Below are 15727 nucleotides of genomic sequence, written 5' to 3'. Positions count from 1 at the left end.
TAGGCTAACGTTTATTGGTACATTCAGTCCTAGTGATGTGATGTCTTTCCACATGTTCAGATGAATGCATTCATTTAAATAAATGTATTGTTGATTCATTTATTAATATAAAACTGCAGCAACTGTCTGTTCTGTTTTAACTTAAGTAGCCTATATTTACACAATGATCACATGCTACCTCACCCTCACAATACCATTGACTAGTCTTCACTAAAACCTAACCCATTGTGTTGTGTTACAGCCTGAATACAAAATGGATTAAATAGATGTGTTTTCTCACCCATCTACTCACAATACCCCATAAAGACAAAGTGAACATGTTGGGAAAATTAAATACAGAAATATCTCATTTACATAAGTAGTCAATACAGTTAGAATCCCCTTACAGCTGTGAGTCTTTCTGGCTAAGTCTCTAAGAGCTTTGCACACCTGGATTGTACAATATTTGCACATTATTCTTGAAAAAATTCTTCAAGTTCTGTCAAGTTGGTTGTTTCAAGTCTTGCCATGGATTTTCAAGCTGATCTAGATCACTCAGGAACAGTCCATATATTCACTGTCTGCTTTTTTTGTTGTTAACCCATCTACCAGTACTGAAGATGCCCGTCTTTATGAGGCATTGGAAAACATCCCTGGTCTTTGTGGTTGAATCTGTGATTAAAATTCCCTGCTCGACGAGGGACCTTACAGTTCATTGTATGTGTGGGGTACAGAGATGAGGTAGTCATTGAAAAATCATGTTAAACATGATTATTAATCACAGAGTCCATGCAACATATTATGTGACTTGGTAAGCACATTTTTACTCCTGAACTTATTTAGGCTTGCCATAATAAAGGGGTTGTAAAGGGGGGGCACCCAAATCACACCCTGACCAAACCAAAAATAGAGACATAAAAAGATCTCTACGGTCAGGGTGTGACAGGGGTTTCATACTTATAGACTCAAAACATTTTAGCTTTTTATTTTTTATTAATTTGTAAAAGACATCATTTCACTTTGACATTATGGGGTATTTTGTGTAGACCAGTGACACAAAATCTCAATTTAATCCATTTAAATTCAGGCTGTAACACAACAAAATGTGGAAAAAGTAAAGGGTGTGAATAATATCTGAAGGGACTGTAACATGTTCCACAGGGCATGCCGCAACATTAAGGACATTGAGCTGCAGTATTATAAAGCCAAGGATTGAGAGACCTGGTAAGAGCCACTAACATTCCTTTCCACGTCTTCAGCAAGAATGAACGCTAAATTATTTATTGAGTCATTAGAAAACATCCTTCATTCCTATCCAAGCACTTCAGATGGCCAGAGTTTGTTTTCGCTTTGAGCATTTCTCAAATGGTATGTTCTTTACAATGTCCCACATGTGGAATTGGCTGGGACTAATGCACCCCTATTGAGATATGAGGGAAACAGTTCTCTCCCTCTCTCTCTCGCTCGCTCTCTCTCTCTCCCTCTCTCTCTCTCAGTATATCATTCACACAATGACTAAGAAGTTAGTCCCTCTCTCTCTGTATATCATTCACACAATGACTAAGAAGTTAGTCTCTCTCTCTCTCTCTCTCTCTCTCTCTCTCTCTCAGTATATCATTCATGAATGACTAAGTTAGTCTCTCTCTCTCTCTCTCACTCAATATATCATTCACACAATGACTAAGAAGATAGTCTGTCTCCCTCTCTCTCTCTCTCAGTATATCATTCACAAATGACTAAGAATTAGTCTCTCTCTCTCTCTCTCTCTCTCTCTCTCTCTCTCTCTCTCTCTCTCAGTATATCATTCACACAATGACTAAGAAGTTAGTCCCTCTCTCTCTCTCTCTCTCTCTCTCCTCTCTCTTAGTATATCATTCACACAATGACTAAGAAGTTAGTCTCTCTCTCTCTCTCTCTCTCTCTAAGAATTAGTCTCTCTCTTAGTATATCATTCACACAATGACTAAGAAGTTAGTCTCTCTCTCTCTCTCTCTCTCTCTCTCTCTCTCTCTTAGTATATCATTCACACAATGACTAAGAAGTTAGTCTCTCTCTCTCTCTCTCTCTCTCTCTCTCTCTCTCTTAGTATATCATTCACACAATGACTAATGACTAACTAAGAAGTTAGTCTCTCTCTCTCTCTCTCTCTCTCTCTCTCTCTCTCTCTCTCTCTCTCTCTCTCTCTCTCTCTCTCTTCACACAATGACTATATCTCTCTCTCTCTCTCTCTCTCTCTCTCTCTCTTATATATCATTCACACAATGACTAAGAAGTTAGTCTCTCTCTCTCTCTCTCTCTCTCTCTCTCTCTTCTCTCTTAGTATATCATTCACACAATGACTAAGAAGTTAGTCTCTCTCTCTCTCTCTCTCTCTCTCTTAGTATATCATTCACACAATGACTAAGAAGTTAGTCTCTCTCTCTCTCTCTCTCTCTTAGTATATCATTCACACAATGACTAAGTTAGTCTCTCTCTCTCTCTCTCTCTCTCCCTCTCTTAGTATATCATTCACACAATGACTCTCTCTCTCTCTCTCTCTCTCTCTCTCTCCCTCTCTTAGTATATCATTCACACAATGACTAAGAAGTTAGTCTCTCTCTCTCTCTCTCTCTCTCTCTCTCTCTCTCTCTTAGTATATCATTCACACAATGACTAAGAAGTTAGTCTCTCTCTCTCTCTCTCTCTCTCTCTCTCTCTCTCTCTCTCTCACACAATGACTAAGAAGTTAGTCTCTCTCTCTCTCTCTCTCTCTCTCTCTCTCTCTCTCTCTTAGTATATCATTCACACAATCTCTCTCTCTCTCTCTCACACAATGACTAAGAAGTTAGTCTCTCTCTCTCTCTCTCTCTCTCTCTCTCTCTCTCAGTATATCATTCACACAATGACTAAGAAGTTAGTCTCTCTCTCTCTCTCTCTCTCTCTCTCTCTCTCTCTCAGTATATCATTCACACAATGACTAAGAAGTTAGTCTCTCTCTCTCTCTCTCTCTCTCTCTCTCTCTCTTAGTATATCATTCACACAATGACTAAGAAGTTAGTCTCTCTCTCTCTCTCTCTCTCTCTTAGTATATCATTCACACAATGACTAAGAAGTTAGTCTCTCTCTCTCTCTCTCTCTCTCTCTCTCTCTTAGTATATCATTCACACAATGACTAAGAAGTTAGTCTCTCTCTCTCTCTCTCTCTCTTTTAGTATATCATTCACACAATGACTAAGTTAAGTTAGTCTCTCTCTCTCTCTCTCTCTCTCTCTCTCTCTCTCTCTCTCTCTCTCTCTCTCTCTCTCTCTCTCTCTCTCTCTCTCTCTCTCTCTCTCTCTCTAGGATTGATTTCAACTGCCAGTAAGAGACCAATAACCACCTAATTTGTCGAATAAGTGGAAGACATGGACATTTGGCTGAACTATTTTACTCGTGTCACTTTTGTATATAAATATCTAAGAATATCTAAAGTAATCTATTTTTATACAAATTAAGTTTATTATTGCTTGAAATATTGCTGGATTTTTTTTTTTACAGAGAATCTTGTGGTTTCAAAGTTATACAATATTGGCCTGCTTCTATTCTTTTTTTGTTTAAAAGGTCTGAGTGAATTTGTCGCTCATAGACTATTTGGACGGTGTCATGTACATCAGAAATAGAGCGGACCAATCAATCCTCCAAGGACTCTTCGTCATGGCAGGGGTTAGCGACTTCACCTAACTCGGATGCTTTTTTCAATGTCCTGCCATCAAACATCTCCAAGCGTGACTGATAGATCCTCACAGTGAAATGCACAGTTCAAGAGGGGAAGAACCTCATTTTTTATTACATCAGCATCTGTGTTTGGATGTGTCTCCTAAGTCAAAATCAAAGTTAAGAAAGTCTGTGTGACTGAAGTACTCCCATGACATTGTTGAATGGAGTTGGGTTCTTGAGCCTAAGTAAAACCAGGTGCCATTACCTCAAGCTGACAGAGAGATGTATCTTTGGGGATAAATAAATTAAATAGAAAAAAACCACAACGTTTTTAGTGAACTCCATAAATGCAATGATGCATCATACTGGATTAATTAGCATTTTAACATTACTCTGTTTTGTCCCTTTCAAATTATGACAATGACTTAAACCTGTTTCTCATGCCATGTTGTGCTGATACCAATGAGAATGTATGACAATCTCCAGCAGTTTGTAAACCTATTAGAGTGCTCCATTCCCATACAGTGAATCATATCCATATACAAAGGATTGTGTTATAGTCATGTGGCGTGAGGATTTTTGTAAATCACAAAAGTTGAACATGTTGTTGGTCCTTTGTCCCTTTCAATTGCTTAATTGGGAAGTAAGAGAATGCAATTGAAGTGCTGCTAATTGATGACTGTGCCTAGAACCTTCAACAAGCACTAGACAATTAAATAGAAACTGCAATTCCATTTTCAGTTTGTTACCTAAATTATGAAATGTTTCAATATGACTTGTGCCCTGTAATAAGTGTAAATGAACATCTTGACAGTGCTAACCCATATGAGTCACCCTTGGATTATGCTGTATTTCGGATCAATTGTGTTGATTCAATGCAATGTATTAGATCATGTTAAGCCCCAGGATCATTTATGTATTACTTTAATACTGTATACAATAATAATAATAATACAAATAATAATGAAGATTGACATGGAACTGTTAAATATTTAGACTCTTATGCACAATTGCAGTAAATAGAAGTTGAGGTGTTGTCTGTTCATATTGGTCTTTGCTTAGGCCACGATTCAATCCAAAAAGGTGTTAGAGTCATGTTATAGTGCGTTTGACGTGAAGGTCATATCCGATTGAGCTGACATCTGCAGCGTTTACCGTCAATGCAATCTCAGCAAAAGTGGGGACATTGCCTTAAAAGCTGCATTGTCTTTAGATTTAGGAACTTAATTTGATCACCCTGTTGTAGAATAATTTAAAACGTGTGGTGTTTCTGAAGTTTGTAATTTCCACTTTGAAATGTCAGACTTGATTTTCCCTTAAAAATGTATCAACCCCTACAAAAATGTCCATACATATTAATCCACATTATAATGTACATGTCCTGTTGCTGTAGCAAACTAGCTCATATTAAGATCCTATATCTGTACATGCGTGAACGGCTTGAAGCCTTAGTGTCTAAATGCAGAAAGAACAATATATTAAAGGAATCCTCAATAAAATTGGACTGGAATGAATCCCTGGTTTTGCCTGTTATTGTGATGATTCTGTTCAGTTCGTTATTGCTTTGATGTCTTGGATCGTATGAAAATGTCACCAAGGTATAAGATGACTTCAGTAAAAAAAATTTAAAAAAAGCAAATACATCAAGTACCCTTTTTGGAGCAGACGTTGGCTGAAATAGATGTGTATTTAGGTATTTGTATTTGAAAATCGTCTTTTCATTGTATTTGAGTATTTTCAAATAAACAAGCCAATACAACAACTTCTTCAAAAAGTATTTCATCCAACACATACTTGAAACCAAATATTCTACCAGATTCATGACAGAAAGATCATTGTGATTCAGACACCTCTTTTACATAATAATCGATGGTTTAACTATAACACTATTTGACTTCACATCACATTAAATTGACCATGATATTGCCCTGGGGTATGTTTCACTGGTGTTATTTGGCAATGAGGATGCCAGTTTGTGTCAGTTTGAGGTGTTTGGTGCAGAGTGACAGCAGAGAATTAAGATGGCGTCTCACTGCCCTTGTAGCTGATGTACAGAAGAGCCAAATAATCTCTCCAAATCTGACAGGGTAGGACCTACTGTACACAGCAGTTCTTCTCTCCGCGATCAGCCCCTAAAACGCTCCAACACTCCTAAAACACCCCTGACTAATCCCTTACCAACCCAACCACCACAAACTCAGAGGAACTTGACTTAAAGGGGCAGTCAAAATGTTTTACTGATATTTCCACTCTATGTGGTTGAAATAACACTCTGAAATAATAACAATTATGATAATGCACTTTTTTTGTGAGCCCTGTCTGATAAAAAATGCCTGGAATTACAGCCTGTTCAGGTAGGATGGAGTTTTTGGCCCAGATCATGACATCCTGAACTGATCTGATTGGAAAAATCATAATTTATTTGCATACTTTGAAGGGGTAAGCGGGGTACACTCTTGAGTCTAGACGATCCTATCCGCCAACCAAGGCTGTGGATGTAAATATGTATCAATACGCCCACTCTATCAAGTTTCAAGGTAAGACCCAGGTGCAGACAATGTTGAAGTAACAAAAGTTGATTAAATCGAACACAGGCAGTCAAAGGTACAAGATGGCAGGCAGGTTCAGAGTCAGGTTAAGCAGAGGTCGGTAATCCAGAGTAGCGGGGCAAAGGTACAGGACGGCAGACAGGCTCAGGGCGGGCAGAGCTCAGTAATCCAGAGTAGTGGGGCAAAGGTACGGGACGATAAGCAGACTCAGGGTCAGGGCAGGCAGAAAGGTCAAAACCGGGAAAACAGGCACTATCGACAGGACAGGAGCAAGGGGAAACCCGCTGGTAGGTATGACCGAACAAAATTAACTGGCAACAGACAAACAGAGAACACAGGTATAAATACACAGGGGATAATGGGGAAGATGTGCAACAACTAGAGGGGGTGGAGACAATCACAAAGACAGGGCAAACAGATTGACCATTTCATTGGCAAAAGGAGGCTCAGGTAAATACAATATTACAAATATGTTTGAAGTTATTTTCATAAAATAAACACACAGTGATTTATTAGACATACTGCACAGCGATGACATAAAATTAAAAAGACAGCATGGGGGCTTTAAAGTAAAAGTTAACCCAAAATCCAGAGACTCCCAGATGATTCAATACATTGAAACTAGTTCTGTGGAGTTTGCCCTCTGCCCTCCTCTTTCTTTCTCTTCTCCTTTCCTCTTCCACTTCCCTCTTCTCTCTCTCAATTCAATTAAATTCAAGGGATTTATTGGCATGGGAAACATATGTTAACATTGTCAAAGCAAGTGAACTAGATAAACAAAAGTGAAATAAATAATAATAATTAACAGTACCCACAACATTTCCAAAATAATTAAGACATTACAAATGTCATATTATGTGCAAATAATTACAAAAGGGAAAATACATAAACGTAAATATGTTGTGTGTTTACTATGTTGTTTGATTGCCCTTTTCTTGTGGCAACAGGTCACACATATTGCTGCTGTGATGGCCAACTGTGGTATTTCATCAAAAGATATGAGAGATTCTCAAAAGTGTGTTTGTTTTCGGATTCTTTGTGTATCTGTGTAATCTGAGGGAAATATGTGTCTCTAATATGGTCATACATTTGGCAGGAGGTCAGGAAGTGCAGCTCAGTTTCCACCTCATTTTCTGCGCAATGTGCACATAGCCTGTCTTCTCCTGAGAGCCAAGTCTGCCTACGGCAGCCTTTCTCAATAGCAAGGCTATGCTCACTGTACATAGTCAAAGGACCAGCTTGCTTAGGTGACTCTTCTCCAGGTTCATCTCTCTGTAGGTGATGGGTTTGTAAACCCTATTTGGGATAGGGGGCAGTATTTTCACATCCGGATGAAAAGCGTGCCCAAAGTAAACTGCCTGCTGCTCAGGCCCAGAGCTAGGATATGCATATAATTTGATTTAGATAGGAAACACTCTAAAGTTTCTAAAACTGTTAAAATAATGTCTATGAATATAGCAGAACTTATTTGGCAGGTGAAACCCCGAGGACAAAACATCCAGGAAAAACATTTCTTGAGTTCACTGTGTTTTCAATTGGTTTTCTATGGGAATCTAGATTTCTGAGACACCTGGTTGCAGTTCCTATTGCTTCCACTAGATGCCAACAAGTCTTTAGAAATTGGTTGATGTTTTTCTTTTGAGTCATGAAGAAGTAGCCCTTTCCTTTCTGAGTTCCAAGTTTTTTTCAAGCCAAGTGGACTCATTTGTTTGGGGCATGCGACCTGGAGCTCGCTCCACCTTGATTTTATCCGCTATTGAACACAGTATATTCCGTCTTAAATTTGATTGATTATTTACGATTTAGGATACCTAAAGTTGGATTAGGAAAGTTGTTTGAAATGTTTGGACCAAGTTTACAGGTAACTTATTAGATCATTTGTAGTCATATTGGGCGAGTTGGAACCGGTGTTTTTCTGAATCAAAAGCACCATATAAATGGACATTTTGGGGATATAACAAAGGAAATTATCGAACAAAAGGACCATTTGTGATGTTTATGGGACATTTTCGAGTGCCAACAGAAGAAGATCTTCAAAGGTAAAGGCATGACTTATATCGTTATTTCTGAGTTTTGTGCCTCGCCTGGCTGGTTGAAATATGATTGTCATGTGTTTGTATGATGGGGTGCTGGGTTAGGGTGTTGGGTTCTTGGTTGGTGAGTGGACCCCAGACCTCACAACCATATAGGGCAGAGGGTTCTATAATTGATTTAAATATTTTTAGCCAGATCCTAATTGGTATGTCGAATTTTATGTTCCTTTTGATGGCGCAGAAGGCACTTCTTGCCTTGTCTCTCAGCTCATTCACAGCTTTGCGGAAGTTACCTGTGGCGCTGATGTTTAGGCCAAGGTACAGTATATATTGTTTTTTTGTGTGCTCTATGTCAACGGTGTCTAGATGGAATTTGTATTTGTATTTGTAGTCCTGTAGTTCATTCTATCTCTGTCTTTGGAGTGCAGAACTGGGACAGCCTGCTTGATGCAAGCCTCACTCTGCTCCATTGTCAGTTAATGCATGGTTCACAAATCCGCAAACATTGGACAAATTCATTGTTTTATTCAAATCCAATTTTTTGGGTCACATACACATGATTAGCAGATGTTATTGCACGTGTAGCGAAATGCTTGTGCTTCTAGCTCTGACAGTGCAGTAATGTCTAACAAGTAATATCTAACAAATTACAAAACATATACCGAATACACAGAAATCTAAATAGGAATGAATTAAGACTATATACATATGGACGAGCGATGTTAGAGAGGAATGGACTAAGATACAGTAGAATAGTATAGAATACAGTATATACATATGAGATGAGTAATGCAAGATTTGTAAACATTATTAAGTGACTATGATATCATAGAATAGTATAGAATTCAGTATATACACATGAGATGAGTAGTACCAGAAATGTAAACATTATTAAAGTGATTCCTTAAAGTGGCCAGTGATTTCTAGTCTATGGCTGTTTAACAGTCTGACGGCCTTGAGATAGAAGCTGTTTTTCAGTCACTCAATCCCAGCTTTGATGCATCTGTACTGACCTCGCCTTCTGGATGATAGCGGGATGAACAGGCAGTGGCTTGGGTGGTTGATGTCCTTGATGATCTTTTTGGCCTTCCTGTGACATTGGGTACTGTAGGTGTCCTGGAGGGCGGGTAGTTTGCTGATGGTAATGCGTTGGGCAGACCGCACCACCCTCTGGAGAGCCTTGCGGTTGCGGGTGGTGCAGTTGCCGTACCAGGCAGCGTACCGACCGTACCATACAGCCTTACAGGATGCCTTCAGTTGTGCATCTGCAAACGTTTGTGAGAATTTTAGGTGACAAGTTACATTTCTTTATCCTCCTGAGGTTGAAGAGGCTCTGTTGCGCCTTCTTGACCACACTGTCTGTTTTCACCACACTGTCTATTTCAGTTTGTCAGTGATGTGTATGCCAAGGAACTTAAAGCTTTCCACCTTCTCAACTGCGTTCTCGTCGATGTAGATAGGGTCTGCACCCTCTGCTGTTTCCTTAAGTCCACAATCATCTCCTTTGTTTTGTTGACGTTGAGTGAGAGGTTGTTTTCCAGGCACCACACTTCCAGAGCCCTCACCTCTTCCCTGTAGGTGGTCTTGTCATCGTTGGTAATCAAGTCTACTACTGTTGTGTCGTCTGCAAACTTGATGATTGAGTTGGAGGCGTGCTTGGCCACACAGTCATGGGTGAACAGGGAGTACAGGAGGGGGCTGAGCACGCACCCTTGTGGGGCCCCCAGTGTTGAGGATCAGCGGATTGGAGGTTGTTTCCTACCTTCACCACCTGGGAGCGGCCCGTCAGGAAGTCCAGGCTACGTTCGTGGCACTGTGTTATCCTCAAAAGCATGCAAAGAATGTATTTAGAGTGTCCGGAAGCAAGACGTCGATTGCGGCGATGTGGCTGGTTTTCCTTTTGTAGTCCGTGAGTGTCTGTAGTCCCTGCCACATACGTCTCGTGTCTGAGCTGTTGAATTGCGACTCCACTTTATCTCTATACTGACGTTTAGCTTGTTTGATTGCCTTGTGGAGTGAATAACTACACTATTTATATTCTGCCATATTACCAGTCACCTTGCCATGGTTAAATGCAGTGGTTTGCGCTTCCAGTTTTGCGCAAATGCCACCATCTATCCACGGTTTCTGGTTAGGGTAGGTTTTATAGTCACAGTGTGTACTACATCTCCTATACACTTCATTATAAACTCAGTCACCTTATCTGTGTATGCGTCTAGATTATTTTTGCAAGCTACCTGGAACATATCCCAGTTAACATTAACAAAACAATCCTGAAGTGTGGATTCCAATTGGTCAGACCAGTATTGAACAGTTTGAAGCACGGGTACTTCCTGTTTGAGTTTCTGCCTATAGGACGGGAGGAACAAGATGGAGTCATGGTCAGATTTGCCGAAAGGAGGGCGGGGGAGGGCCTTGTAAGCATTCCGGAAGTTTGAATAGCAATGGTCGAGAGTCTTCGCAGCGCGAGTAGTACAGTCAATATGTTGATAGAACTTCGGTAGGCTAGTCCTCAGATTTGTTTTGTAAAACTCCCCAGCTACTATAAATGCAGCCTCAGGAAATGTGGTTTCCAGTTTGCACAAAGTCCAGTAAAGTTCTTTGAGGGCAGTCGAAGTATCGGCTTGAGGTGGGATGTAAACAGCCATGGCAATGGCGGAGGATAATTATCTTAGGAGATAATATGGTCGGCATTTAATTGTGAGGTATTCTAGATCAGGTGAACAAAAGGACTTGAATTCCTGTCTGTTCCTAGATTTACACCAATAGTCGTTAATCATGAAACACAACCCTCCGCACTTCTGCTTCCCGGAGAGATATGTATTCCTGTCAGCGCGATGTACTTAGATTCCTGCTGGCTTTACCGACTCCAATAAAGTATCCCAAGAGAGCCATGTTTCCGTGAAACAAAGTATGTTACAGGCCCCGATGTCTCTCTGGAAGGATATCCTTGCTCTAAGCTCATCAACTTCGTTATCTAAAGACTGAACATTAGTGAGTAATATACTCGGAAGCAGTGGGTGGTGTGCTCGTCTCCTCATTAAGTTAAATTTTTGAAGTGTTGTACTTTCGGTTTTGTACACCAGCTTCCAACAGCTGAAAGCACAATATTTTGGATTATTGAAAATATATTTCACAGTGGTTTAGATGGCACAATGGTTCGCTACACTATAACCATATTGCAGGTGATTCTGAGCCACTTATGACAACTATTTGGCACTGCTGGCCCAGCCTCGGCTATGTCCAGTGATATGTGGGCCGAGCACAGCATACGATTCTGTACTCATTATCGCATTCCAATTTTGTGCCAATTGTGGCTTGTGATACAGTGGCTTGCGAAAGTATTCACACCCTTGGCAATTTTCCTATTGTCAACCTGGAATTAAAATATATTTGTGGGGGGTTTGTATCATTTGATTTACACAACATGCCTACTACCACTTTGATGATGCAAAATATTTTTTCTTGTGAAACAAATAAGAAATAAGACCAAAAAACAGAAAACTTGAGTGTGCATAACTATTCACCCCCCCCCCAAAGTCAATACTTTGCAGCAAATAAAGCTTCAAGTTTCTTGATGTAAGTCTCTATAAGCTTGGTACATCTAGCCACTGGGAATTGTGCCCATTCTTCCAGGCAAAACGGCTCCAGCTCCTTCAAGTTGGATGGGTAAGCGTTGTTTGCTATCTGCTAACAAGCTATTTTGGTTAAGTCAAAGATGTATGGTAAGCTAGGGGCTTATGAAAATTTGCTAGATAACCAATGACTGTAGTTAAGTGTACAATGCATGTTACATTTCTTACAAGTAAAAAGAAAACCAGCATAGGCTAGCTTAATGACTCTTTTGACCTTCTTATTGACACGTTTTTAGTGAGCTAGCCAGCTAGTTAACATTAGCTTCATACTGCATTCATACTTTTTCACGTGGTGACATGCTAGCTTGCATTAGCCCACCAGGGAAGGGATATTTACCTAGCTAGTTAATGTTAACTCACCATTCGTGTAGTTAGATTTGCCAGCTAACGTTAGGCTGGCACCATGGCAAGGAAAGTTGGTTAGCTAACATGTCACCACTTAGAAAAGTCTGGATACATGAATGGTGAGCTAATGTTAACTAACTAGCTATCTATCTAAATATTGGCTTGTGGGCTAGCTATTTAGGCACCATGCTTGGCTAGTTAACTAAATTATCTGAAGTTGGCTAGCTAGCTCACAACTTGTGGCTTCAATGTTTTCCCCATACAGCTTTGTTCCATAAGTGCATATGTTGTACATGACTAATGTAAACTCACTCCATTCTGTACAAATGTGTGCATGCGCAACATTCAAACGAGGCTACAAAGAAAACCAATGGGACTGTAGCGACTGTGTTGACGTCAAAATCGGGGGTGTGAACTAGGCTTCTATTCAAGCGTTGATCGACATGGTAATGTCTCTATAGTATTGGAGAAAAGTTGAAAAAACTAACCCTCCGTTACATCTTGACGTGTCATGTCGTAACGTACAGCACACATAAAGCAACTATTTCTGTCTTACAATCTCTCTCCACCAGGTATAGTACTTCTATCATCCTTTAAAAACAAGAAATGGACAGTGACGGGGGTAAGGGGGGATACCTAGTCATTTTTTTCGTCATCATTGCATGCGATCATCATTCTCAAAGCCGCTGTTTACTTCTAAGATCACTTTAGCACCGCCCTAAAAACCCGATTCAAATTCGACACAAACCTTCAAATAGGTATGTAATGATACATTATATAAACTCTTTATAGTGTTTTATTTACATTTTAGAGGCGATAAGGTGATAAGTTGGACAGATCGAGTGAAAAAAAGCAATTTTCCCACACAACATCTCTCCTTCTCACTATCACGCAATAGTTTTGCTTCCCCACCCGCCATTTTTAAAAAGACCCGACGGGGCTCATTGCCTGCTTGAATTATGCAGAAACAGGCAGCGTTTAGGACATGTAATTGATTCTGTTGGAAAGGGGAGAAATTGTGCTTTACAATGGTATTGACGTTACAGTTGATCTGGAAGTATTACTTTTTGGGGGCGCTAAAATAAGGGCAATTGTACGGACCAAGGCGATGTACGAGTTTACGTTAATTGTTGAGGGACCACTTGTCACATTGTCTAAGGTGGGTTTGTGTTATGAAAAACAATCCGTTTTCAGTCCAGATGAAGATGGTGATACAGCATTGAAACAGACCTACCTCTGACCAAATGTCTCTTTGTTTTCCAACAGAAGTACATCCCTCAGACCATCCGGTGCATGGACATCCTGTGCCAGTGTGATCCGAGTGTGAGTGTCTAGTTGTGGAGACTACAGTAAATCGAGCCCGCGGACAGACTGTTCAGATCAAATATGATACAATATTGTGTAAAACATTGAATTTGTAGATGCATTGACATTTTGACTTTATGCCCCCTTTTTTCATGTTTTAGACATGAGGCGTAAATGCGTAACATTAAGCAGTGCAGGATCAACGCTTCCCTAACCAGGGAGAGCTGCTGGAAGTGATGTACTCTCTCACTCTGGTGGAAAGACATTTAAACATCATGAATTCCCACTATGCCCATGATAAAATGCAACGTTAATTGTGCTGTACTGAATGAGACTGAGGAGATGCAATCCAACCAGGCTTTGTGATTGAAATAGTTTAACAACATTATTTTAGTTCAAATCAAATCAAATGTTATTTGTCACATACACATGGTTAGCAGATGTTAATGAGAGTGTAGCAAAATGCTTGTGTTTCTAGTTCCGACCATGCAGTAATATCTAACAAGTAATCTAACCTAACAATTTCACAACAACTACCTTATATACACAAGTGTAAAGGAATTAATAAGAATATGTACATAAAAATATATGAATGAAAGATGGCCGAACGGCATAGGCAAGATGCAGTAGATGGTATAGAGTACAGTTTAAATACTGTACTTGGTTTTTGTTTTTGTTTTAAATGGCTTGGTTTTTGTTTTACATGCACTGTCAACTGTGGGACCTTATATAGACAGGTGTGTGCCTTTCCAAATCATGTCCAATCATTTTAATTTAACACAGGTGGACTCCAAACAAGTTGTAGAAACATCTCAAGGATGGTCAATGGAGTTTAATTTCGAGTCTCTTAGCAAAGGGTCTGAATACTAATGAAAATAAGTTATTTCAGTTTGTGTTTTTTTAAATGTGCAAAAATGTAAAAAATAAAAATAAAAAATAAACTGTTTTTGCTTTGTCATTATGGGGTATTGTCTGTAGATTTATGAGGATTTTTAAAATCCATTTTAGAATAAGGCTGTAATGTTACAAAATGTGGAAAAAAGGAACGGGTCTGAATACACTGCATGGTTGAATCATCAGCATACATGGATACAGTTAACTACCAGTGGCAGGTCATTGGTAAAAATAGAAAAGAGTAGAGGACCTAGAGAGCTGCCCTGCGGTACATCACACTTTACATGTTTGGCATTAGAGAAGCTTCCATTAAAGACAACCCTTTGAGTAATATTTTATTTTGCCCAAATGTGACTCATTTCAGGAAACAAGGTGTCTGTCGCACGTTACTACTTCACAGGAGAGCCATTTGAAAGTGTTTTTTTTAAAAATCTAAATGCTTTTTTGTCAGAAATGCCTTCTGGAACATGTGAACTTTCATGTGCCTGAATAACAAACGTGTATGCAATCTGTCAATATGAATAAAGAGGTTAAATTACGAGCCCAGTTGGTTTAGCCACAGAAAAAGACAGGAAATTTCCCTCTAGCCATGATTGGCTGAGATAATGGCTGGGCTGGACATGCAGAGAGATGAGTTTGGATTGGTTTGCCATGTAGAACCCTTCTGTCTATAAAATGAACTGGTCAGTATGTGTATGTAATCCTTACTAGTGCAGCCTTTTGAAATATATCACGTAGTAGGACTGTAAAGGTATTGCCTTCCACTTTCTGTAGGACAGAGTTTTGAAATCAGTGGAATGCACAGTGGAATTAGAGTATGATAGTTAAAGGAGATGGAGAAATTTCTGGGGTTTAATTCAAAATATGCAGACAGAGTCGAAAAGAGAAAACACAGAAGGCTGTTGTATAAATTACATCAACAAACTAAGCAACCATGGCATCCGTGACAGAGAGGGATAAGCGTCCACCCATGTATATGGCTAAGATAGTCTAGCTTGCAACATTTTCAGATATGTTTCTAATTTTGTCAGAAAGTCGTTTTAATTTCAAGGTAAAGCGTACTGTTAGCTAGCCATCTAACGTTAGCTGGCTGGCTTGCTAGCTAACATTACATGTATTATCTGTGTAATAATATTATTTGTGTTAGTTATAGCCTAATGTTAGCTAGCTATGTAACATTGAACCTGGTTGGTTGGTTAGCTACCTGCAGATTCATGCAGGGTAGTAACGTGCTGGGTAGTAACATTATGAGTTAGGATTATGGGTCCTTGTTTAGCTAACTAGCTATGCAAGGACCCATTTCAATAGAATG

The 15727-nt window shown here is 39.5% G+C and overlaps 1 protein-coding gene across 2 annotated transcripts in view; it reads left to right on the top strand.

Annotated features, from left to right (window-relative positions):
* The window catches only part of csf1a (colony stimulating factor 1a (macrophage)), a 43878-nt gene extending 29903 nt beyond the window's left edge, over window positions 1-13975 (top strand). The window contains exons 9-10 of one of the 2 annotated variants that reach the window (XM_042324648.1): window positions 1141-1203; window positions 13483-13975. In XM_042324648.1, the coding sequence (XP_042180582.1) occupies window positions 1141-1195 (55 nt within the window). In that variant the 3' untranslated portion in view covers window positions 1196-1203; window positions 13483-13975. Of the gene's footprint in view, window positions 1-1140; window positions 1204-3300; window positions 5163-13482 lie in introns of those variants that run through there. The other variant, XM_042324647.1, reaches the window with a different exon arrangement.
* Window positions 13976-15727: the final 1752 nt, after the last annotated feature.

The sequence above is a fragment of the Oncorhynchus tshawytscha genome, linkage group LG07 (assembly GCF_018296145.1).
Source record: "Oncorhynchus tshawytscha isolate Ot180627B linkage group LG07, Otsh_v2.0, whole genome shotgun sequence".
Classification (NCBI taxonomy): domain Eukaryota; kingdom Metazoa; phylum Chordata; class Actinopteri; order Salmoniformes; family Salmonidae; genus Oncorhynchus; species Oncorhynchus tshawytscha.
The sequence above is the reverse complement of the archived record's forward strand: the minus strand, read 5'-3'. Positions and strand labels throughout refer to the sequence as shown.